General features: G+C 36.3%; 1 protein-coding gene across 3 annotated transcripts in view; it reads left to right on the forward strand.

Annotated features, from left to right (window-relative positions):
* Positions 1-3,932: 3,932 nt before the first annotated feature.
* cntnap5l (contactin associated protein family member 5 like) overlaps positions 3,933-27,701 on the forward strand; it is a 46,625-nt gene continuing 22,856 nt past the window's right edge. For 2 of the 3 annotated variants that reach the window (XR_006161146.1, XM_042766616.1), the window contains exons 1-5: positions 3,933-4,063; positions 23,564-23,711; positions 24,170-24,373; positions 24,584-24,768; positions 27,052-27,195. Coding sequence is in view for 2 of the 3 variants with exons in the window: in XM_042766616.1 (XP_042622550.1) it covers positions 23,636-23,711; positions 24,170-24,373; positions 24,584-24,768; positions 27,052-27,195 (609 nt within the window). In the remaining variant the exon portion in view is untranslated. Of the gene's footprint in view, positions 4,064-23,563; positions 23,712-24,169; positions 24,374-24,583; positions 24,769-27,051; positions 27,196-27,701 lie in introns of those variants that run through there. The other variant, XM_042766617.1, reaches the window with a different exon arrangement.

Raw genomic sequence — 27,701 nt, forward strand, 5'->3', positions numbered from 1 at the left:
CTGCTTATTTCACTTTTGGTTAGATGCTAACTGCATTTCTTTGCCTTGTACCTTACATGTGCAATGACAATACAGATGAATCTGATCTAATCTATTTAGTGCATGCATTAAAATCATATAATCATATTGAAAAAAATAATAATATCTAAATAATATCTATATAAACCTGAATAAACGCTTAAACAGCTCTTTTGCATTTCAAATGAATAACCGAAGGTTTTGGGTTGTAACTTAACTTTTGATTATATTTTTCTCCAGATTACTGCGAAGAACCACTGGTGACATCATTACCCCCAGCATTCTTCCAGAACTCATCAAAATTCTCTGACAGAAGGTCACCACACTATGCTAAACTCAACAGAAGAGAAGGTATGTGCTCCTGTCTTGTTGTTCTCCTGCCCTCTTTGTACCAAATAACATCCACAGTTGTCTGTGTTTATGTGACTAGAGAATTAAGCAGAAGGGAAATTTGTCCTTGTCAGAAGAAAAGTGTTGACGTATAGCTTTTCTATGAATACCTAACGTAATGCGATTTAGCTTACACACACACTGCAAAAAAAGTATTAGAAAACTTTTACTTTCATTGGAGGAGATGCATCAGTGTGCTTGTGTCCATTAGCAGTACTGATGTGAAAAGCTCTGTTGATTAGCTATTCCTGAAGCAACATTTTAAGATTTTAAAAGTCATTTCTCAAGTGTGACACGACAGAGACAAACATAAATCTCTGTAAAAACAGACTCAAAGGAAGGTATTTGATTTCAAAATAATTTTAGAAGTTTTAGCAATCAAATATAATTTGTCCAGGGTATTTTTCTTTCCTTAATGCTTGGTTTTAAGCTAATATTCAAATCCATGTAAACAAAAAGTGTTTGCAAATTTTTATCCAACAGCTATGATTTTCCAGGGCTGCCAAAAGCATTGTAAGCCTAAGTAGATCATAAAGATCACTGGTACCAGTGATCACCTCATTCTACACATTCTAACAAAAAATATAATAAATTCTCTCTTGTTCTATTTGCTCACTATCATGTCCTTAAGAACCTGTATGACCTTTTTTTCTACTGTGGAACATAAAATATAATAATTTGTCTGTTGTTGTATTTTTGTTGTTGATTGTTGTTTTTTTTTTTTTTTTTTTTTTTTTTTTTTTTTTTTTTATCCATACAATGGAAGTCAATCATCACCGAAAATCCTTTGGTTACCATACCAAAAATCTTCAAAAAATCCTTTGTGTTTCACAGAATAAAGAAAGCCAAACAGGTTTGGAAGGTGAATTAATGATGACCTTTTTTTCACTGTTTTTGGATGAATCCATTTAAATCAGAAATGCCAGTGGATGCATATTTCCTGAACATCAGCAGCCCCAGAAACCATCAGGAATCAAGTATAACTTCATCTCCTAAATTACTAAAAAACACTAAAACACAAACATACAAACCACAACGAGCTTTGGCAAAGCACAGGGTATAACAAGAGAACAATATAAATCACCAAAAAACAAACAAGCAAAGCGTGTTGTGGTTTTTACTTCAGGGAGGTGGAGAGCAGTTTGATTAATGCAACCTTCCAATCAGCAGCTGATTACACTCTGTAGAAGCCCTTAAGAAAACTCCCCAGCCAATTAAGCAGTTAAGCATAGACATGCCATAAATACCAGCTTATGCTGAGGCCCTCCAAGAGCTTTGTTTTGTGCACTGTAAGATGTTTGACCTCATGGCCCAAACACACTCCAAGAACTTCCTTATGATATTTGATGGTGCTCGCAAACGATCACACTACCAAACTTTGTAGTGGATTCATAACTGTTTGGATCAACGGTATCTTCCAGCGGTAATAAGTGGGGATATGATATGTCGGCTTGTCCCGGTCACCCCCAAGGCATTTCTTTTTCTCATCATGCCTCTTGCTTAGTAACATCAGGAGGTTTCCTTTTGCTGTGAGACACACGTTCCCAGTCACTGCCAGCCTGATCCAAACATGTACAGACACCAAATGTTCATTAGAATACAAGATCTGTAAGTTGGTAATTTATGTCTGTGCCTAATGGAGCCAGCACAGAAATATAATTATCTAATATTATTTAACAAAACAATTGAGCCTGCACTGAAATGTAATGAGCTCAGAGTATTTACCCTAACCCTTTGCCAAAATCTTCACAGATGATATGTACCCAGTCACTGAACAGCACTGATGAAGAATTTTTTTATCTGACCATCTTATTCTGACTTGCCCCGAGGCAACCCTGTCATACTTGACCTTGAGGGTTTCCTTTTTCCACCCCACTTGATGTCCTCTTCTGAAATTTTGTCGATAACGATAGCTAGACGATATTTCACAGAATGTGTTTCTGGTACCTTCACTGGTTTATGTCTGTCATGGACAGCTGACTCCCAAAGTTTTTCATGTTCTTCATTTTCTGTGCATTGGTAAGTTTACATCAGTTATAGAAATGAACTTTTTCACTATATGAGTCAATATTTTTACTTTTATAATACCAGTTTTTATAAGCTTATTTAGATGCATGCATTTTATGTCAAAATCCTAATCAATAAATTCAATTAGAATAATAAGACACTGTTACCAGTCAAATAAAATCTGATAGTCTTCACTGTATAAACAAACAGTAATGAAACATTCAGCAGCATATTGTTACACATGCTTTTTGCTTCTAAACGGTTTACATTCACATAATAGCCTATATACCGACTATGTTTAATATAAACTGACTGTGTTTACATGAATACTCGCCAAGAAAGACATTTTGACGTAATTTTGTAAGTATTTAGTCGTTTACGCGCAATAAGGCGCAAAACATAACTCAATTCTGTAGCCACGCACTGTTTCAGATGTGGCTTTATTTGTGTGCACAGTCTATAAGAGAGTGCGCGAATACTGTATTGAGTTCTCTTTCCCTCTTTTTGCCCTTGAATGGCTTAAAGTTGCTTGAATGTTTAAATTGGCAGGACTTAAAAGCACGTGCAAACAATACATTCTATCATCTGTCATCTTATTATAAGTGCAGAAAGTATGGGAATGAGTAGAATTATACCCCCCGCACCGAAATTCAAGTCCTGCTCTAATTCCTCGATTGTGAATGATGTCAGTGGCCTCACTATGATGTGGCGGCCCAACAAAGCAGAATGAATGTAGCAGAAACACTGAATTGTGAAATTATTGTAGACAATATATACCCATTTGCTCCAGAAATTATTTTAGTAACCAAAAACAAATTTTTGGATTTGAAAAATGTAGGCAGTGTTCTTTATTGTTGTTCCAAGGTATATGTCTTTTCTTTGCTATCATGCCACTTGCAGAAATCAAACACAGCTCCTTTAATGTACCGCTTGCTCGATTTATAGATTGTCCTGTCTGCCAGCATAATCCTTCCTGCAGGTACCGTTTGCTGAATTCTGGTGAAATAATGGTTAGACAAATATTTCCAAGAACAAGAATCTTAATCTTAATTTCACTCTCACTCAATTAAAAAAAAAAGAAAAAATAAAAAAACAAAAAGTAATTAAAAAAACTGAAAAATACAATAAGAAATACAGGTGTAGAAATATGCTGTGTAATTTCAAAAATTGCCTTTTTTAACACTGTAATATTATATTGCACTGAGGTCTGTCTGCTGTGCTCTAGGAATGGATTGGTGATTTCTATCTCAAAAAGAGAGATGCTGAGCCACAAAACTGCTAGAACAAATTTAATTCTTCCTTTTACTCTGACCACTAAGCTTCAGTCCTGTCAGCATGATGAACAAGAGTATGAAATCTTATTGAGTGCTTGAATTGTAGGGAGAATTACGCCCCAATTCTGTTTCATTCCTCTATACTTTTTTAAGGCACTGGCTCTTAATCTGTCCCCATAGGTGGTGGGGGATGGTCTCCAAATGGAGACGACCAACAACCTTGGGTACAGCTAGACCTACGGGACAGGTTTAAGGTCACATCTTTTGCTACCCAGGGTCGGTGGGGCAGCTCTGACTGGGTGACTCGGTACCAGCTACAGTACAGTGACTCTGGACGAACCTGGAGACCATATAGACAAGAGGATGTGATTTGGGTGAGTCTAGCTAATTTCTGGAACATATGCATCTTGAGTGATTGCCTAGACATATTTAGACAATGTTTGAATTATGGGACATAAATGATGAGGAAATCTTTGCACAAGTAAGAAATAAAACCATAACTAAATGGAAGAGACTGGCAGATAAAACCTCAGACACAAACATAAACAGGCACTACAGAGAATACTATCATTGTTTTCATTTTATATATGAAAACTGAAAACAATTTTAGCACACTCAGTGCCAACCTTCAGGGCATCAAGAGTCACTCCTGAGACTGAATCAGGTTCTTTTTATGTTTGTACAGTAATGTTACAGATCAGGAAGAAACAACAAAATGCTGAATTATAAGAGGAGACCATATTTAGCATAAACTTTGTATCCAATGCTACAGAAGGTGTATTGTCCAATGTGTTAATTTAGTATTATTTATATATCATTATAGTATTTATAAAGAGTTTGAATAAGCTTTTATTTAATTTATTTATTTAATTTATTTTCATTTTAAATTTGGTTTAAATTTTAGTAACTTTATGTACTTTTGTCATTTGTATTAGTTTTTATTATTTAAAAAATATATACCTAGTTAGCTTTATTTTCATTTCAGTGTTAGTTTTAGTAATTTTTGTATTTTTGTTCTAGTTAGTTACCAAAGCAGCATTTCTGATACGTGTTTTTATCTAATATTCATATTTTATTTAAGTTTTTTATTTTTATTTTATTTATTTTTTTAACTTACAGGAAAATTATTTTTTTATTATTTTATTTATTTTTGGGTTGCTGATAACAACACTGACTCTCTCTAGAGCCACTTTGGGTTTTGCTTATGGGCATAATAATGTAACACCATGATTTTTGCTACTAAGCACTTCATGGGTGTCACACGAGCTGGGTGTGTAAATCAAATGCACGAGGAAGAAGATATATATCAAAGAGTTATTTTAATGCTCACGGGAGAATAAGGGCACAGCCAACACAAATCTTCAAACATAAGAACTTAACATCAATAGCGGAAAAGGAGGAGCTAAACAGACAGGGTTTTTAAAAACAAGAAAAGTAATCAGGGGAATGGAAACAGGTGGGGATTAATCAATTAACAAAACGAGGAACGGAACATGACCAAAATAGGGAAACACAAAAGGAACAGAAAGTCCATGACTGTGACAATGGGTCACCTGCAAAATAATTTTTTGTTGGCAAATATTAAATCCTATCCTTGATGAGCCTATGCTTTGATTAAAATTACAAGGATCTGAATGGTGCATGTGGCATTGACACAAGATGCAATGAAGCACGAGGCATTATGATGAACTGCGTTCTGTGATGGAATGTTGTTTGGAATGTGTTGATAAATTATTCTCCCTGTCTGAGATCAATAAAACACACTTTGGGTCACTTAAGACCTGTCAGTGCATGCAGCACATACAAATGATTCATTAGACTATGATAATTAATCCTGCAGTTCTCTAGTGGCTTGGTTTCTGTGAAGCGATTTTCCTCTTTTCCACACAGAGAAGAAATTTATATGGACCTGATCTCTGTCTCGCACAGCATTCCATCGACTTATTTTGAGTAGATTTAATTGTCCTTCTGACAAAAATGCGAATTGCAAATTAAATTAAATTTCCCAGAAATGTCAGTCAGTCTTGTGTTCCTGTTTATTCTAAGGTTGCTTTGTGAGGTCTTTCCTGTTTAAACTGGCGTAAAAAACACCAAATCCTAATAAACTGATGGGAGGGAGTATTAATTATGAATGAATTCTTAAGCATCCAGAGTCCACTGTGACAATACTGGTGACACAGTGACTTGAGCATTAATTATCCTGAAGGACATCTTGCTAATTTGCTTAATTATTTTAGATTATTAATTAATAAGATGATTATTGCCCACTGGGATGAATTAATAGTAATTTGAATAGGAAGAAATTTTATTGTGCGGCAAGAAACCCCTGTAGAAACATGTACGTGTGATACTTATGTCTGTGAACTCTAAGATAAAAAAGAGAGTTGGTTGGCCGAAATTCATCTTATAAATGTAAAAAGAACCAATCCATGCAGTCTCCAGTCTAACCAACAGGTTTCTTTTTACCTTAAAATATCAAGTCTGTCACCAACAGAGATGGTGTGAGCTTTGGTGTGGCCAAAAGGATACATGCGAAAGGAGAAGCTGAGCTTCTACTTGCTGTTGGGCATGCACTGGCAGTAGGAACTTGAATTTTGCTTGTTTACCCATTCAGAGGAGAAAGCCATCTCACAGAGGTGCCAGTCTGTGCCAATGTGAGTTGCCATGCCAGCTGGAGCAGATGCCAGTGAGTCAGACAGCCAGACAGACAGAATCCGATGCCATCTGTTTAACGCCCGAATACAGTCAACCACTTTGCCTAAACCAAAACACACTGCCCATTAGATAAGGGTCTCACAACTACTTCCCACCAGCTAGCCATTAATCATGGTAAACATACGAGTCAGTTTAAATCTAAATGGTGTGATTCTGGTAATTATGATATTAATGAAACCATTCTGGCTGTGCATTTGTGTTAATGTTTTTGGATTGGTAATATGTCAGTAATTTTGTGTGTATGTATGGATCTATATAGACGGGAAGTATGAAAAGTTACAGCAGCTGCTTCAGGTGTCTGTAACTTAGTGCAGTGTTTCCAGTGTTATTCCGGCAATAATTCTGGCTGCCGAAAATTAGTTCATCGCTCAGGTTTCACTTTCACATGGTGTGACACTCTGCATATTATCCCGCTCTATGCATGTGCGCTCCGCTCGCTCCACTCATATACCGTTCATGCTCATCGGAACAGCAAAGTCCACTCAAAAATCGAGCTGACAGGAAACATCTATGTAGTACAGTATTGATACTGTTTGCAATAGCCCTACTGTGCTGTAACATGGTGTGATATATGTGCAACTCTGGTAACGCTGCCCTCTCATTCATTGATCTGCTAACCGCTGTTTTATGCTCACGTGTTCTGATAATAATAGCTTTCTAGGACTAAACATTATTTGGATAATTGGTAAAAATAAATAAATCTCTTAAATAAATCTCTTAAATCTCTTTACACTAAGTGATCAATGGTAGAGTATAATGGTAATTAAACAATGTTTACATATGAATAAAATGCTACATTAAAATCTGTCATATACAGCTGGTAAAATAATTATTGAACCTAATAAATTATGTCACCATTTTTCTCAGTAAATATATTTCTAAAGGTGCTATTGACTTAAACTTTTCAGCAGATGTCGGTAACAACCCAAGTAATCCATACATACAGAGAAAAAAACAAATAAGTTCAGAAATTAAGTTATGTGTAATCAAATGGAATGACAGGGGGTATTGAACACATGAAGAAAGGGAGGTGCAAAAAGGCATGGAACCCAAGACACCAGATGAAATCTATCAGTAATTAGAAATGCAATCCTGCCCCTTGTCAGTGGAAATTAATATAAGATGGTTCAGTCCCAACACCTACAGTACCAGGATGATGAAGATAAAACAAGGGTGGACATTTCAGCAAAACAGTGATCCCAAACACAGCCAAGTAAACTTTCAGTTGGTTTCAGAGAATGAAAATAAATCAGCTAGAATGGTCCAGCCAATCACCTGACTTGAATCCAATAGAAAATAAGAACTAAAGATCATAGAAGAGGCCCATGAAACCTTCAAGATTTGAAGACTGTGGAAGAATGGGCCAAAATCCTGAGCAATGCATGCAAATAGTTTCTCCACAGGAGGTGTCTTGAAGCTGTCATTACCAACAAAGGCTTTTGTACAAAGTGTTAAATAAATTTCAGTATTTCAGTACTTTTTCCCTGTGTCATTCCATTTTATTGCAGATTACTTAATTTATTTATTTCTATTTGCTTTGTTTTCTTTGTATGGATGGATTACTTTGGTTGTTACCAACATCTGGTAAAAATTTCATGTCAGCAGCACCTTTAGAAATATATTTGCTGAGAAAAATGGTGACGTGTTCAATACTTATTTTACCCGCTGTAAATTGGTCTCTTCATTAGTAATTAGCCTAACGACTGCCTTCATTGATGGACAATTTTTTTTTTTTTTTTTATAATATAAAAAATATCTGTATGACAGTATATTCTGCAGTTCTTCCCTGCTGTACTGAATATCTATACTTTTCAAAGTATCATATCGAAGTTAGATATTAAAGTATTGTGACAAAATTAATTTTGTAGGGTGCCACAGATTTGTTAAAATTTCCAAAGGTTGGGAAACACTGACTTTGTGTATAACTTATCGCTGTAATACTGATTTTGCTATTTTGGAATTTAGGTTATTTGTTACTGAACACTGTCACTGTGAAGCAACAAATATAGATGTTTAATCATATAGGCCTAATTATATGCTGCCATGTCTTCCTAGGACACGCTCATTTAGAGCAGAATGGTTTGGTCAGCATTGTCTGTGGCAGACTTTTCTTTGTGTCAGGGCAACAATTCAACGAACAATAAATAAATATTAAGTGATTTAAATTGTAGAGACAATATTGTCTTTTTTGCTCAATTTCGCTAAAGAAAATTGGTTCAAAACAAAGCCATGTTGAGTGTCTCTGCAGCAGCACACAGCGGAGTTTCCTTATTGAATGGATTTGCATTTTTGAACAAATCGGAGATTCATTGATTCACTGATCCATTCATAAAAACTGTTTCTTCCTTCCTTCCTGAATGAATCAGTCATTTTGAAAGGCTAATGGTGGAAGAGAACAGGAAAATACAGCGGTGATTCTGCAGAGAGACAAATTTGTCATGATTCAGTCAGCCTTTCAGAAGGGCTGCTGAAATTTTCTATTTCCAGCCCCAGTTTTCTCTCTCTCTCTGTCTCTCTCTCTCTCTCTCTCTCTGTCTCTCTCTCTCTCCTCTCTCTCTCTCTCTCTCTCTCTCTCTCTCTATATATATATATATATATATATATATATATATATATATATATATATATATATATATATATATATCATGGAGTTTTTGTGGAACAGATAACCCTATCTCTCTTTCCAACCATCTGTGTGAGAGCTTTCTGGCCTGGAGGACAGCTTCGGTTTTACTCCCGCTGGCACAAAGTGTTTTACTCTCACTACAGCATGAAGGTGGTGCACTTTGACAATTAAATCCTACATTACCCACCATCAACCACAACCTCCCTCTGTCTCCCCCCTTTTTTCAACGTCTGTACAGTACTTTTCACACCTTTTCTTTGTTTTAATTTCTTCTGTACCTTTATGTTTGTGCTCCTGTGTGCATGTGAGAGAGAAAAAAAGAAATTGAGAACAATTATCCAAGCAAATAGCGGGAGACAGTGAGTTTCATTTACTAATCATTTTATGACTTGCTTATATGTACAAAAAAAATATGCAAAAGTAGATTTTCTGACAAAACAGATGTGTGCACATTAATTTTATTCTTACACTCACTCTAATGTTAATCTGGCTTAAAAATACATTCATTTAAAATGCAATTGAAACACAATAAACACTAATTAATTTTTATGCATTATAAACCAAGCTATAATGCACATGCCTTTTGTTACTCAGAAATAAGCATGACATACTGTAGAGTAATTTAGTTGTTTAAATTCATAGTATATTTAAATAACAAATCCATGTTTCCAAGGCCACCGGTAGTCTAGCACACATCTGGCTCTAGATTCTGTTCTAAATTTAGAATAAATTTCAGTATATACTTATTTATGAATCGCTACTTCAGCATGAAATGTTAAAGTGCAAATACATGCGCACGGTTAGGGAAGGAGACCCATTGTGTATGTTCTTTATGACAGAATGTGGAAATCTTTCAAGGACATGGATGTGTGTTTTAGAACACACTGCTGATACCTTTGCCACTGCTGTAGTGTCAGTGTAATGAGGCATGACATGAACCAGCATGACAATACAGGAAGCCACATCCACTCCATATCTATATTAGTATCCTCCTCAGTTCTTAAGTGCACACACATAGACATACGCGCTACACGAGACAACGCAGAGATTTTACACTCCAGCTTTTCTCTGCTCTAATGGTCATGTTCAGGCAAGAGAGACTGAAGTGACTGTTTGATGGCCATATCCTGTGCACAGCAGCATCCAGGAGAAGTAAACACCACTCTGGCTGTCGCACTGTATGTTTGGGCACACAAGATATAATGTTTCAGTCCGGTGCAGAGGCAATATCTGATATGTTCCAGTCCAATATTGTGGAACACAATTTACCACCTCATTGTCCCGGTGCATGCAGACCTAGTTTGGCTGTTTTTTTCTGGCGAGGTGACACAACATATGTTCGCAGGCTGATATGAACAGCTTCAGATTTAACTGCAGCCCTTTGTCTAATAAATTATATCAAATATGTGCATTTTGGCTTAACATTCTTTGTTTTCTCTTCTTTTTCTATTTTATGTGTACAAAAAACAGTGCACACAAATTTATGGGCAATTCCAGTCCTAGAGGGTCAATGTCCTGTAGAGTCTTCAGGATTATTTAAAGATTGCAGACAGGTTTGTTTGATTAGTGATGGAGATAATGTGCCCTTCAAGCAGACTTAGAAATATTGTAATTATGAGTTCCAAACAATGAATGACTGTATGAGTCATATTTCCAAGCGGGAAACTCAGAATAGACAATACAAGAGTTGCAACGTTGCAAGGGGCTTTGAAACATGTAAGAAATACTAATATATAATATAAACAATACAATAGTTTTTCCCATTATTCCCTATGATGTGCCGCCAAAAATATCACAGTCATAGAACCAAAAATAAAAAAAATAAAAAAAAGAATTAAAAAAAATACTATGGGATCAGAATCCCGCCAAATGTATTGCAGTCATAGATCGAAAAATAATAAGCATAAATAAAATATTTAAAAACACATGTAAAATAATAACGCACAAAACTGAAAAACAAATGCATTTTTTTTTTTAAATAACAAACAACGCGGTAATTGATCGAAAAATAATAAGCATGAATCAAAAATGTAAACACATTTAAAATTATATTGCACAAAACTGAAACATGAATTCAAAATTTTCCAAATCGCAAACAAAATCAGGTTTCCTGCTCATATGTTATTTTTTTGTGTGCTTGTGGTCCTTTTCCCCTTTGCTCTTGTTTCCACGTTCTGCGCTTGCGTTTATAAATGTTGCAGTTAGAGTTTCATGTAAATCAGGGCGGGCTTCAGCGTCACCATTGGGCCACAAGTTCTAGATTGACAGCTGCTCCTCTAGCCAATCAGTCCAAGGGGGAGTTGACGTCACTCCAATGCGACTCGTGGCTGCTGTGGCAGGTGTGTGAAGCTGGATAACCAGCGTCAGCAGGCAAATCCTGGACGATCTCAGGTAATTAGCCATAAATATTTTGTTAATGAGTGACAGAAACATTCCCTTCGTGTGTTATGATATTTTCTGCAAGCTCTGTGTAACCCGATATGTAGCCCGCTAACACGTGTCTTGTTAGTTTTGGTTTAGTGAGCAATACTTTATATTTTAGGCAGTAGGGCTGCACTATAAATCACACGCGATATTTTATGCGCAGCTTGTCAGTAAAGCCGGTTCTGTAATCAGCGGTAAATCTCCATCACCTGCGCACTTTCATGGAGCAGCATTTACTACACAGAGCCGTTATGCTGCTCCATGTGAAAGCGCGCAGGTGATGGAGAATTACCGCTGATTACAGAACCGGAATGCAAATACAGTATTTTCTGTGTTATATTTGTGGTTGTAGCTAGAAGGGATACAGCTACAGGAAACCAACATTAAATATTTTTTTCTACCAATTAAATTGTGTTTTTATTAAAGTTAACACCTACCCCAACCCCAAACCTACCCTTACAGTAATGCAGATAACATTAAAAATCATTGTTTAGCACGAGAAAAAAGGACGCGATATTGATGTGCGTAAACCCTGGTAGGAAATGTCAGGACACCGGCCTTTACTGACAAGACGCGCATTAAATATCGCGTGCAATTTATCGTGCAGCCCTACAGTGCCTAAAATATAAAGTATTGCTTACTAAACCAAACTAACAAGACACCTGTTAACGAGCTAGATATCGGCCTAGTCGGACTACACAGAGCTTGCAGAAAATATCATAACACACAAAGGGAATGTTTCTGTCACCCATTAACAAAATATTTATGGCTAATTACCTGAGATCGTCCGGGATTTGCCTTCTGACACTGGTTATCCATTCTCACACTAGATCTTCACACTATTAATCACGGGATTGGGACGGCAAAGGAAAAAAATGTCAGCGGGAGTGGGCGGGACCGGGAATCGTAATAACACTTTGATCCCCAACTTTGTACACAAATATAGCCTACCTTTAAAATAAACTATAAACTGTAGGCTTATATTTTAACTTTGAACTCAATTCTACTTCCCCTGTGTCTTTATGTTCTCTTCCTGTCTGCTTTGGTGTGGCTGGTTCAGTGAATGACCTGCGCGTTAAGGACAGATTGTTAATGGCTGGTCTATGTGGTAATACAGTAGCCTACATCGGGCAGGACATCCAGAAGCCCAGCTATCATTCATAGACCTCAAATATAGCTTTTCATCTAAAAGATGTATGCAGTCACAACTTTACATGGCCGCTCACTCTAATGTTAACCCACAGAAATGTGCGCTATTGAAGTGTGTGCGCAAACTGACCAGCAGCGCGCTCACAGCAGGACAGATGGAGGCACCGGGTGCTCTCACTGGCTCTTAAAATACTCCGTAATCTTTGGTCATACAGATAAAAGTAATAAATCTTTCGAAGCCGTATACGTTCATTTTGTGTGCACTCAGAATAACAACGTAACGTGCTTCTGTAAATAAATTAAAGCAATCGATGTGGTTTCTGTCGTCTCGGTCATGTGAACTTGAGCGAGAAACTTCGAAACTCTGTGTATGAAAAATAAATCTATAGACAGAGAAATGTCTACGCTCAAATGAAAAAAAAAAATTAATAAATAAAATAGAAAACGTGTGTGTTAGCATGGATGTTTTACATTAAATGTAATGTGTGTGCAATGTGCATTAAGATGGCTTTCAGTTCAATAAAATAACAAAAAAACTACATTTAGAATTTTTATTTAACTAAAGTGGGCATGCTGTGATCTGTACTGTATTTTATTTTTTTGTGACAGATTCCGCCAAAAAGAAATACAACATAGTGGGAGGGAACGTGAGTCATTCTTCCGGGATTGAAACGGGAAGGGATTTTCCCCCAGTTTTTTTGTCTGATTGGGACGGGATGGGATCTTATTTTGCGGGAGTGGAACGGTAGAGATTTGAAAATCCACTCCCGTGTCACCCTCTACTTCACACACCTGCCACAGCAGCCACATCAGTCCAAGGGGGAGTTGACGTCACTCCCGATGCGACTCGTGGCTGCTGTGGCAGGTGTGGGAAGTAGAGGTCGACACGGGAGTGGATTTTCAAATCTCCCGTCCCACTCCCCTCAGAAAAAAGATCCCATCCCGTCCCAATCACACAAAAAAACTGGGGGAAAAATCCCTTCCCGTTTCAATCCCGGAAAAATGACTCACGTTCCCTCCCACTATGTTGTATTTCTTTTTGGCGAAATCTGTCACAAAAAAATAAAAATAAAATACAGTACAAATCACAGCATGCCCACTTTAGTTAAATAAAAATTCAAAATGTAGTTTTTTTGTTATTTCATTGAACTGAAAGCCATCTTAATGCACATTGTGCATTGCACACACATTAAAATTTAATGTAAAACATCCATGCTAACACACACGTTTTCTATTTTATTTATTTATTTTTTCATTTGAGCGTAGACATTTCACTGTCTATAGATTTATTTTTCATACACAGAGTTTCGAAATTTCTCGCTCAAATTCACATGACCGAGACGACAGAAACCTCATCGTTTGCTTTAATTATTTTACAGAAGCACGTTTCGTTGTTATTCTGAGTGCACACAAATGAACGTATACGGATTCGAAAGATTTATTACTTTTATCTGTATGACCAAAGATTACGGAGTATTTTAAGAGCCAGTGAGTGCACCGGTGCCTCCATCTGTCCTGCTGTGAGCGCGCTGCTGTTCAGTTTGCGCACACACTTCAATAGCGCACATTTCTGTGGGTTAACATTAGATTGAGCGGCCATGTAAAGTTGTGACTACATACATCTTTTAGATAAAACGCTATATTTGAGGTCTATGAATGATAGCTGGGCTTTTGGATGTCCTGCCCGATGGAGGCTACTGTATTACCACATAGACCAGCCATTAACAATCTGTCCTTCACGCGCAGGTCATTCACTGAACTAGCCACACCAAAGCAGACAGGAGGAGAACATAAAGACACAGGGGAAGTAGAATTGAGTTCAAAGTTAAAATATAAGCCTACAGTTTATAGTTTATTTTAAAGATAGGCTATATTTGTGTACAAAGTTGGGGATCAAAGTGTTATTACGATTCCCGGTCCCGCCCACTCCCGCTGACATTTTTTTCCTGTGCCGTCCCAATCCCGTGATTAATAGTGTGAAGATCTAGTGTGAGAATGGATAACCAGTGTCAGAAGGCAAATCCCGGACGATCTCAGGTAATTAGCCATAAATATTTTGTTAATGGGTGACAGAAACATTCCCTTTGTGTGTTATGATATTTTCTGCAAGCTCTGTGTAGTCCGACTAGGCCGATATCTAGCTCGTTAACAGGTGTCTTGTTATTTTGGTTTAGTAAGCAATACTTTATATTTTAGGCACTGTAGGGCTGCACGATAAATTGCACGCGATATTTAATGCGCGTCTTGTCAGTAAAGGCGGTGTCCTGACATTTCCTACCAGGGTTTACGCACATCAATATCGCGTCCTTTTTCTCGTGCTAAACAATGATTTTTAATGTATCTGCATTACTTTAAGGGTAGGTTTGGGGTTGGGGTAGGTGTTAACTTTAATAAAAACACAATATAATTGGTAGAAAAAATATTTAATGTTGGTTTCCTGTAGCTGTATCCCTTCTAGCTACAACCACAAATATAACACATAAAATACTGTATTTGCATTCCGGTTCTGTAATCAGCGGTATTTCTCCATCACCTGCGCGCTTTCACATGGAGCAGCATAACGGCTCTGTGTAGTAAATGCTGCTCCATGAAAGTGCGCAGGTGATGGAGATTTACCGCTGATTACAGAACCGGCTTTACTGACAAGCTGCGCATCAAATATCGCGTGCGATTTATAGTGCAGCCCTACTGCCTAAAATATAAAGTATTGCTCACTAAACCAAACTAACAAGACACGTGTTAGCGGGCTACATATCGGACTACACAGAGCTTGCAGAAAATATCATAACACACAAAGGGAATGTTTCTGTCACCCATTAACAAAATATTTATGGCTAATTACCTGAGATCGTCCAGGATTTGCCTGCTGACGCTGGTTATCCAGCTTCACACACCTGCCACAGCAGCCACGAGTCGCATTGGAGTGACGTCAACTCCCCCTTGGACTGATTGGCTAGAGGAGCAGCTGTCAATCTAGAACTTGTGGCCCAATGGTGACGCTGAAGCCCGCCCTGATTTACATGAAACTCTAACTGCAACATTTAGAAACGCAAGCGCAGAACGTGGAAACAAGAGCAAAGGGGAAAAAAGACCACAAGCACACAAAAAAATAACATATGAGCAGGAAACCTGATTCTGTTTGCGATTTGGAAAATTTTGAATTCATGTTTCAGTTTTGTGCAATATAATTTTAAATGTGTTTTACATTTTTGATTCATGCTTATTATTTTTCGATCCATGACCGCGTTGTTTGTTATTTAAAAAAAAAATTGCATTTGTTTTTCAGTTTTGTGCGTTATTATTTTACATGTGTTTTAAAAACTTTTTATCCATTCTAATTAATAATATATCTATCATTCAATTAGCATATAAATGATACACACTATACAAATTACAGCATTTAATTAGTTTTGTAATGAGACACACTTTTGTAAACCCGTTGTCACAGAACATTAAAGGTCTCTCTGCAGTTTTCTGCCAAAATAAAAGCTTGGTGGTTTAAAACACTTTTTTTTCTTTTCTTTTTTTACTACAGTAAAGTAAAATAATTATTAATGTACTCATTATTAAATATTAATTTCTCATTTACATTTTACAGTCCAGCTGTAATACAATAGTAATACAAGCAGAGTTCCATGTTATGTTTCCCACTTGTTGTAATGATGTCATAATGATGAATGCCCAACTTAGAGTACAAGTTTCCCAGGTGCACTTGAAGGCAGCATAAACTCTGCAGGACAGTGGTCCTCTAGGACCAAAATTCCATCCTGGAATAGATGTGCAGCTGTTGGAAATTCGCTAAAAATGTAGGTACATCTCTAAATGTAGCAAGAACATGCAGTTGTGTCTTCCTGTATGAAAACAAGAAAAAAAAAATAGATTTTTGAATATAGATTTGAATTACTTTGTATTTTCCATTGATGTTTCTTTAAAAAGTGCAGCTGTGAGCTTCTTTGAGGTACAGAGATGGAACGTTGATAATGAATTGGGTGCTCAATAAGGAATGGCAGTACAATGTTTGCATTGGGTTACCCACTGATGGAGTTCTGTAATGGAGAACAAAGCAGCAGTGAAGGGGTCCAGTTTTAAGGACGCTTCTTTGAAACACAACTTAAAGCTACAAGCTCAAACACATCTTCACTCAGATTGACATAAAAAGTTAGTGAATGTACAGTATACATGCATTTATTAAACAAGAATATAATGATAAAACCTATGCATTTGACTAAATATGTTGTTTTCTAAAAATTATTAAACAATAACATATTATATTTATATATGTGCAAAAAAAAATAAAAACTACATATTTTGCAGAGATTCTACAGCAGGTCTGTTATGCATAAGTCAGCAATGTACTCACAAGTTATGATTCACACACACTCACAGACAAACTAACCAGGATCTCACACACTTTATGCAAGTTTTATGTTGTGTAGGATATGTTTTGCATCTCAGACATAAATTTAACTGATTGTATTATACCTGAAAATGGTTTCACCAGAAAGGATTTTAACTATGGTCTTAATGGTTTATATTAGAGTTATTTGGACTAAATTGCAGGCTAATCATAAAAAATAGTGGAGAAAGTTAAAGCAGGGAGGCATAAAAGAAGCTATTTATTTCTTGCTGAATGATTGTGTGTTGATTTATGACCAGTTGATGTGGCTCCTGCTCCTTGGGGTTGTGCATTATTTAGAAATACATCAAATGAAAAAGATTTGCTAGTTCATTATTAGAAGAAATGCTCCATGTAATACTGATTTCCCCCCAAGAAGAATACAGAGGTCAACTTGTTGTCACTTAGTATAAAATGCAAAACCTGTAATTTTGAAAATGTTAAATGAATAGAAAATTACAGCTGAGAATTACTAAAACTCCAAATATCTATTTGAATAATTTAACATTCTTGAATTCTTTTAATGTCGGGTTTTGGAGTTGGTGTTGTCAGATCCCTAAGACCTGATGGTGGCAAATCCCGTTCTCATGGTGGACAGAAGGCTCTCTGCAGAGTTATTGTTTGGATTACTGTAGTGCCTCCAATTGACTCTAGTTGTCTTTTCTTTAGTTTGGGCTTATTGCGACATCTCTGAAATCGATTTCCTCTGCTTCTATCCACCACTGGTTCGTGTTCAAGTGAACCACCAGGTGTAAAGCCTGCAAAAACCCACATGTGTACGCATTCACAAAAAAAATCAATATATTTAATTTCAGAACTCTCTCTTATCTCTTCCATGTGCTTGAATTGGTAAAGCAGATTAACCTACACTTTTTCACTAAAATAATACTGTTGCAAAATGGTGTGGCAAAATATGAAAGTCCCTTATCTTGTACCATAAAGTTCGGCTGTCAGTTTCCTGTAATAGCAATACCTGACATCCAGGGTGAGCTTCTAAGTAACATTTGAGTAATATTTTACTTGAATAATGTATATATGTATAATATTTTCTCAGCGAATAAATATGAGCGCAGTGGTTTGGAAAAAAAAAAAATTTATGTATCATCTAAATCCATAATGTAAGAAGAATCCATAGTGGTGGTGGTAATGGTGGTATCAAAATATTAATGTAATTATTGATATTTTTCAATTGTGAACTGATTTTATTTTTTCACAATTAAAACAAGCATTTGAGGTTTGATTGCAAATTTAATCTTCAGCAACATGAAAAGGTCAGAGCAGCTGTGTTATGTTTTGTACTTTAACGCTGATCTCCAAGGCTTTTCATAATGTTTCTTTTTTTCATTAAGAGCTTTGATTCCTTTGCTCTGTAAACCGCCCACTTTCCATCCCACATAATAAGATTTTGGTGTCCATTTAAAATCATTGGCGATGACTGGGAGGAACTTTAGTGTAAGCCGCTAACAGCAGCTAGTGTGGCAAGGAGAATTCATCACGTTGTGACAGATTCTATTAAACCACTCTAAAAAGGTCAATCTGTTCAGAAACGTGTTTATAGATATTTTCTCCCGGCCATTCTCGTATGCTGATCTGTCTTTGTCTTGCTCTAAAGTTCTTTGGCTACTCTTTAGGTGTGGTCCAACATGTCTTTGTATTTCCACAGAGATAAGGTGACCATAGAAAATATTGATTATTTTGAGCTAAAGCTGCTGAAGGCTTAATCAGATCATCTTTCTGTTGTGAAGAATCTTTTCATTGAATGGGCTTTGGCTGCAACATGTTACTGTTATCTCTTCCTGTCTTTTTATATTCAAAGGACTATAATTTATTTATTTATTTATTTATTTATTTATTTATTTATTTATTTGCTAAATGAAGAAGTATGACTCAACCAGGATCATGCATAAAAACAATGTAAACTTATAAGCCAGATGAGAATTTGTAGCTCAAAAATGCACCGTCTTCCCAACTTTCATACCTCTGCTTACAAAAAAGGGTCGATAGCTCAAAGTTAATTGACCTCCCTCTTGAACTTTAGAAATGACACAAAATGTCAGCTGTACCTTTAAAATGCTAAATAATAATGATTATAATTTGAAAATCAATACTTGCCGTCTGTGTATTGACTCTGTATTGGGATGAAAGAGCTTCATAGTGTTATACTATATTGATTAGCTTCCCCTCACTTTAGCTCGGAGCATTTAAATACCACCACATTGGAAAATAAAAAAACAAGGAAGTTGCTAGACAACAATTTAGTTAAACCCATATAAAATCGACATGGTAAACAATATTTTGCCATTTTTAAGTTTAACTTAATATTAAATGGAGATGGTTAGGTTGGTAGATTTTTTGCATACCTTGCATTTTCAGGTGAATATAAACCACTTTGGGAGATGCTGATATGTCCAGAAGACCTGGGATGTGTAGTTGGCCTATATTTTGCAGGTTTCAAGTTTTATGATAGATTGAGATCAGTTTGCAGAGCAGCTTATGTAATAAGAATTTAAAAGGTTTATTTGAGTTTTGTTTTGTACAGTACTTCCTATAAAAAATATTGCCCAATTAATTTTAAGTTAAATATAGTTCTTGTATAAAGGAACTTCACAATTCACAAACTTTGTTTGCATGTTAAACAAAGTACCATCTTAATTTTTAATAGCTTAATTCAAGGCTTAAGAATTTCATTTAATTTTCAATAAGTGATATTTACAGAGTGTTGCATAGACCTCTGCTTTGTGCATCTCTCTCTTTCTCTCCCTTTCTTCCTCTGTCTTTGCCTACGCTAAATGAACACAGAAAACTAAGCCTATTGTTCAGTGCAAGGATTAAACAACTAGCCCTTCATCCTTGAGTTAAGAAGGGGAATCACTTGCAAATTAAGTTTTCCTGTCATCGTCCACTGCGATGTTGGGGGAAGTTCAAAAAGCACTGTATTATTCCCTTCTTCTCTGAATAAAACATACATAGGGCATTGTTGAATTATGGATAGAATTTTTGTGTTGCACTGTTTTTTCATACTTAGTCTCCTATGTAAATATTTGAACACAAATGAGATGATACCCACATAGCAAATGGACTTGGCCCAAGTGTGTCCTCAAGCTGGCACTGCTGGCCTCCTGTCGGCAATGGCATGTACCCTTTCAGCCAGAGCTGGGCCATGTGTGGCAATGATGGCACGGCGTGGATCACGGCAAACAATATGAGGGCCGATGCAGTCCAGTATATGTGGCCCAAATCAGGCTAAGATCTGGCAGCATATTATGTGACCCATGATAAACAAGATAAATACAATATTGCATGACAATGGTTAAATGATCACATACATTTTAATGAAGTGTAGTATTGTTAAAATGTAGTCTTTAAAATGGCAAGTCAAAACAGAATGAAACATTATAATTTCAAAATTAAGCAAATCAGTCAAGTGCATTAAACTGCATTTAATTATAATTTTATTAAATTTTATATTATTATTCTTGGTACAACTAATCTTAGAATCCTTACATGAAAAGAGAGAGAGAGAGAGAAAGATCATTTAACCATTATCATGTAACATTTATTTGGTTTACCATGGGGCACACACTGATCTATAATAGAGAGTGGGGGCACATCATTTTTATTAGTATGCTGTCATGCACAAGCATTAAATAAAATGATCATGAAAGTGTCTTATTTTTTTATTTAAATCCTCTGTATCCATGTGATGCTTGGTGTGAGGAACAGATGCAAATTCAAACCATTCAGATATGTATCTCCTTCCTTGTAGCTATAGCAACAATTGAAAAAATTGCCGTTAAGAAGTTTCATAACAAGTTTTACAGCAGCGATATCAAATGCTCATTGGCTCTCGTCAGTTCTCATCATAGATTGCGACATGCCGTGTTTCTGGTGATGCGTGTTTTGAATGAGAAACTCGCACCTTGACAGAGTAGATCAGGATAGTATTTTCAGCGTTTAACAACTTAAATTATGCCCTGCTCCTCACACTACTATTATATTCTGCTAGAGAGGACTGCAACTGCAATGCATCGTCATTTGGATTATTGTGGTACTGCTCTTTGACAGATCAGTAATAAATTACTATGATTAAGTTACATGTGTCTATCTGTTAAATTTCTCTTATAGACTGTATACTTTATGGTTGATTTGTTCTTTATAAAAATAAATAGAAAAATCAGTGCAATACATTTTTTATTGCACAGTTACATGATTTGTGGGTTTTAAGTCTGATTTTCTATTCAGTTTAATGTACTTTATTAGCATAAAGCATGTCACAAAATGAATAATGGTGATTATAGTAATACACAATGCAATAATATGAAATATTAAGATTCTGTATTATATAAGGCTCAGGTGTTGCTCAGATTTGGGGATTCTGGTTTACTTAAGGCTGAGAATTGGCATCAATAATAAAACCTGTTTTGGGCCAGTTCAGGGCCAATTAAGGGTGATTAACTGGCTGAGATTCGGGCCGGTTATGGCCCATGTGTGGCCCTTGTCTTTAATCCAGTTCTGGGCCACTTCAGGGCTGTCATTCTTTGTGGGCCGAGGGAAAAGTGATTGTTTGGCCCGGATCTGGGCCAGAAAACATTATGCTATGTGGTTACTAAGGAAGTTGTTGTGGAAATATCTGAAGGTATGTCAAAATTGGTCATCCACATTAAACCAATATGTAGGTCATTCAGACACATTCTCCAGCATCTGGAATTAAATTAAAGTTAGTGAGGGAGTATAGGACTGGCTTTTCCAGAGATTGCTGAGATTCTATGAATGGTGAAATTTGAAAGCTTTTTCTCTGAAGAAAAATCATGGCAAAAAAATCAGTTTAAGGTTTAAAGAAACTAGCCAGAATTCTAATAATTCCCTCTTTCAGTGATCTCTAGGAGATCACATTTTGTTCTGATTGCTCCCTTTAATAGATCTAAGATTGGTTGTGCTTTTACAGTATGTAAATCATTTCATCATCCTAACTTATTTTCAATTTTCTCTCCATTTTCTTTGCATCTGTGATTTTTGTTTTTCCACAGCTGTTTTCTCACTAAATTAATTATTAATATCAAGTTCAACAGCCTTGAAGACAACAGTTCGCAAAGATTAAATTTTGTAATAGCTTCTAATTAGGCATTAAGGAGAAATGTACACATGCATACCTAACCAAAAGACTCATACCGGAAATGTTTGGTACAAATATAATGTGTGTGTGTGTGTGTGTGTGTGTGTGTGTGTGTCTGTGTGTGTGTGTGTGTGTGTGTGTGTGTGTGTGTGTGTGTGTTTATATCAGCTACTCTGACTCCTTTCACCTTTCTGGCTGGATTATGGCATTATTTTTATTTATGTATTTTAATAAGTAGATCATTGAATAGGTCAGATCACATGATATTTAATGATATTCTGCACATTTACACCACGTCACAGTCACTCTGGAAGCCAGTCAGCCGTTAGTCAGAGGTTTATTCATGTTCACAGTCTGTGAGCAAGGGCTTAAAATTCACTTGGCAATCAGCAAACATTCCAGTCACACTCTCCCTCAGAAAAAAATAGATTTTTCTTTCTCTCTATAAGTTTTCTCATACTTTCCCATTGTTTCATCACACCCTTGATCTTTTATTAACTTTAATGATGCAGACAAGATGAAGGAAATTAGTTTATTCTGGTTTGTATGCTGTCGGCATGCGTTAGCTCTGTGAAAGACAAACAGACTGGCCGCTATCTTCCAAAAATCATTTGGCATCTTCCCCCCTAAAAGCTCGGGGAGTGATTTATTTTCAAGGATCCTTTAATAAAAATGATTAAAAAAACACCCCAGCAGAGATGAATCAGCACACAAAAGAAAGACTGAGAAGGTCAGAACTCATCAGAAAATCATTTAGTCTCATTTCATCATCACTGAGGAGCAAAGAACCAAACTCAGAGTAGATCATTTGTGCTAATATAATGTTTGCATCATACAAAACATTGTATGCTAAATGGTGTCTGCAGGGCCTGGTTAGCATGGCAGCTGTTTGTTCAAGCCCTTTATAAACTGTCACTGGTCCATGTTGAAAACACACATTTGTTTTATTGTACTGTTTGGCCAGAATTTTGGGAAACAACTTTTTTTTTTGGTTGGCATAATGGAAATGTATTCTAGTCCTTTATGCATGTCTATTTTTGAACTCTACCCTTCAAAAGCTTGGGGTCAATTTGGGGTCAAGATTTTTTTGAGAAATTAAGAAATAAATTCATACTTTTATTCGTCAAGAATTCATTAAATTAAACAAAAATGACAGTAAAAACATGTATAATGTTAAGAAAAAATTATATTTCAATAAATGCATCACTGTTTCCATAGAAATATGAGCATTCCTGAGCAGCATATCAACATATTAGGATGATTTCTGAATGATCATGTGATGCGGAACACTGCAGTAATAGTAGCTTTCAAAAACAACTTACCAACCCCAAACTTTTCAATGGTAATTTACCTAAAACTTTTGATTTTAGTATTAACAGTATCTATTAAGGACTGCCTGACCAAAATCAGTGTATATGTGTGTTTTTGTGCAACTGTGCATATATTTACAGACATTTATAGGAAACAGTGACACAGACACAGTGGTCCAACACAAACTCCCTCACTCAATCAGAACTCGATATATGCGTCTTTTGCCCCTTGAGGGAAGCCCCAAAGGAGGAATGGGTCTACGGCTAGAGGTCTATGGCTGCACATACAGTGAGTGATACCTTACATGAACTGAGATTCAATATCAAATGTTATTACTTTTTTACTGAGCTAATGAAATGTTCTATCCCATACCCCTAAACCTCACCATCACACAAAACATTTTGCATGTTTAGATTTTCTTTAAGACAGTATGCAGTGTTTATTTAGCCTCTTCCTAATTGTTTTAAGGTGATCTACTATCCTTCCCACAATGCAAGTAAAACCTGGCACACACACTATTGAGAAGCATGTCAAAAATGCCATTTCATTGTCCATCAGTCTCTATTAACATGTTTATACCATATTTAAGATCTGAAGAAGTGAGCTGCATTCAAACATTCAGTACAGCTTCATTTTCAAATTAACAGGAAGTATCAGATTGTACAGATCTTGGAAGCTCAAAGAAAGTGCAGAGAGCGAAGGGACTTCTCACATTCTCTTTAATCTCCTTTTGCTGTACTCCTCAGAGTCTGACGTGGCTGACTTCGATGGCCGCAGTGCCTTACTCTACCGGTTCAACCAGAAGTCCACCAGCACAGTGAAAGACGTGATTTCCCTGAGATTCAGAAGCCATCAGGCAGAAGGGGTTCTGGTTCATGGAGAGGGACAGAGAGGAGATTTCCTCACTCTGGAGCTTCAGAGAGGAAGACTCATTTTACATCTCAATTTGGGTGAGAGAATGAGAAGGGTGGGACACATTTCAGATTTACCTTCTATCATTTTATTCACACTCATGCTCAAATGTCTTGATGGACAGGAAAGTGAAATTAGAGATTAAAGAAAAGTACCTGAGGCATAGGGAGTTTAGATGCCTGGCTGAATTCTTTGTTTTAAGTTCCAAAGTCTAGGTTCCTATTCTCTCTTTTGCTGTCCCTGTACAGATGATGCCAAGCCTCAGTCTACTGGTCGTTCATCTTCTGTCATGTTAGGAAGTCTGCTGGACGACCACCACTGGCACTCTGTTCAAATTGAGCGCTTTAACAAACATGTCAACTTCACAGTGGATGGACACACGCAACACTTCCGCTGTCTGGGACAAGAGGACACACTGGAGATAGACTATGAGGTGAGATCGTAATGTAAATTATTGTTAATCTGAATATAATTAATTATTTTCATTCTGTAATTTATAGATGTAATTTGTTTATACAACTCCAGATATATGATGACGGGATTTCCCTAATACATAACAGACACTGACACAACTAAATATTTAAAAAGAACTTCTTCTTTTCATAACAGAACAAAACAATAAGAAGAAAAGAATAAGATCTATTACTGTGACATGCATAAAGATATCCTGCTCCCTTGTTATCTGAAACCATGTTTCAAAACATTTTATTCAGTCACTGTCACTGCAAACTTATGAAAGCCTGAACTGAAGTTCCATAGAGAACAAAGTCAGTGGTTCCAGGAATTTCAGCACAACCAAACAAACAGACCCTTTGAAACACACTACCATTTAAAAGTTTGGTGTCGTTAAGATTTGATGTTTTTGAAAAAGCAAGTAAAAAAATGTAGTATCTTGGCTCAACTTGCCCCCAGTGAGGGGTAAATTAAGCCTAGGTATAGGGTATGTTGAACCACATGGAGTTAAACTGTGCCATTGATTATGTTGAACATTTTCACCTCATGCTATATCAAAGGAAGAACATTTTAATAAAAATGACTTGTGTGAGCCTTGTGATGGACTGGCCATCCATCCAGTGTGTTTCCCTGCCTGTGGCTCAACACACTAGTTTAGGCTCCAGCTCCCTGCTATGCTAATAAAGACAAAGAGCTCTGGATAATGGAATGGATGGATGGATGACTTCTTGAAACATTTATTTAAAGATACAATACACAATTTTGAAGGCATTTTTTAAATTACTTAAAAAATTCAGAACAAAATACAGTACAAATTGAAGATTTAAAAATAAATAAATAAAAAGCCAGCAATTGACCTTACAGAACTAAGCTAATACTTAACATCCCACTTATAAATATTGCAGGAAAATACAATTTCATAAACAAGACCTATAAAATTCTAAATTTTTCGGAACAAAATCAAGTTCAAAACCAAGAAAAACACAAAATCAAAAATCCTTGGTCTAAAATTAATGAAGTAGAATGCTGAATTACAGTAAAATAATACTTTCTAATCATAAAAAGGGATGAGCCACTGACTCAACTTACCCCAGGAGTTTCAGCTCAAATTACCCCACCTACCATTTTAACAAACTTGTATCATCCTCCAGTTTAGAGCTTACATCATGCTAACAATATAGCTTCATATTATAACTTCCTAAAGCACAAATGTGTATGATTTTTTTTTTTCTTTCAGATTTGTCTGTAATTGTTCAGACACAGGAAGCATGATATATGTATGGATTCTGTGATGAATAGAAAGTTCAATGGATGGCATTCATTTGAAACAGAAAATTGAATTTTTTAAACATCATACATGTCATACATGTTTAAAGCGGTGTTGTTTCTTTAAAAAAATAAAATAAAATAAAATAAATAAATAAATAAATAAATCTATATTTTGTGTAGTGTAGATACTTGGATCACTATCCCTATCCCTGTTTTTCTCATTTTGTTCCACATTTATTTTTGGTTACCCATTTTTCAGTCCTTTTCACCTTCAGTTCTTCATTTATTTAACCTCCACACTATCCCCCCATTCCATCCCCCCATTTATTCCTTATGTTTGTATAAGTGATTATTTCAAACATGAGAGTGCACATCCCCTGTTTTTTTTTTTTTTTTTTTTTTTTTTTTTTATCATTCACGCTTAAATGATTAATGGGTTCAACACTGAATGGAAATTGATACCATTTATTATAGATTAACCTCGTTACAAACAGTTGAAATATGTACCACTTCCCCTCTCTCTATTTTTATATTTTCCTTGTTTGTTTGTTTTTTTTTTTTTAAACAGCTTCCAATCTTGACAAGGGCAGCAGGGTATATAATTTTCTCATGGAGATTGTGAGTGCCTGTTTGATACTTTGCACCATTACTATCAAGGTGCAGCACTTAAAATAACAAGCAAAAATGCACTTTCACCACTATCAAAGCCCAACTAAATATATGCTCTGAAAATACAGGAATCAACTTATCGATTTTATTAAAGTTGGGTAAAACTGGCCCACAAAGTAGCCCTCAAAACTATTCTTTGCAATGAAAACAGTATCTTTACTGATCTCTGGGTGGCTATTGTTTTGCAATGTGTGTGTGTCTGTTGTGTGATCTCGTGTGTGTGTGTGTGTGTGTGTGTGGTGTGTGTGTGTGTGTGTGTATGTGTGTGTGTGTGTGTGTGTGTGTGTGTGTGTGTGTGTGTCTGTGTTTCTGTGTCCTTATTCAACTCAGTTTTGGAGGAATCCCTTTGCCTGGTAAGCCTGGGACTTTTCTCCATGAAAATTTCCACGGCTGTATAGAAAACCTCAACTACAATGGCGTCAGTGTTATAGACATGGCAAAAAGACGGAAGCCGCAGATCTATACAGTGGTAAGCATGAACTTTTTCAACTCCTGTTGTAACTGTAAATATCGCTTTTCAACATGCTCAACAATTGTGAGAATTAAAAGGCACCAGTGAGTTTAAAGGCCATCAAATCTCACTCTCTGTCAAAGTTGTGAGTTGAAACCTCACTATTCAGAAAGTAATGGGAGACCACAAAAGTGTAGCTTTGTTGACATTTTTTGTATTGTGTCATTTAAATAACTTTATTCACACACTAGGCCTTTTTATATAAAGCGATTTACAACAGTGTCACTTGGCAAATAACAGTAGCTCTGTGTGTGTCTAATGTGTGTTTCTGTAGCTGTGTGTATCGCACCATAAAAGAGCTCCCTTTCCCTAATTAACAGGCTGTGAAGTCTCTCCTCTTGTCCGTTTCTCTCTCGCTCTCTCTGGCCAGTCATACACATGAAAATCACATACAGGAAAAGAAGAGCAGTGTCACAAAGTGATCTTTATTTTGTCTTTCCCTCCCTCCTGTCAGAGGCATTTTA

The sequence above is a fragment of the Cyprinus carpio genome, chromosome A11 (assembly GCF_018340385.1).
Source record: "Cyprinus carpio isolate SPL01 chromosome A11, ASM1834038v1, whole genome shotgun sequence".
NCBI lineage: Eukaryota > Metazoa > Chordata > Actinopteri > Cypriniformes > Cyprinidae > Cyprinus > Cyprinus carpio.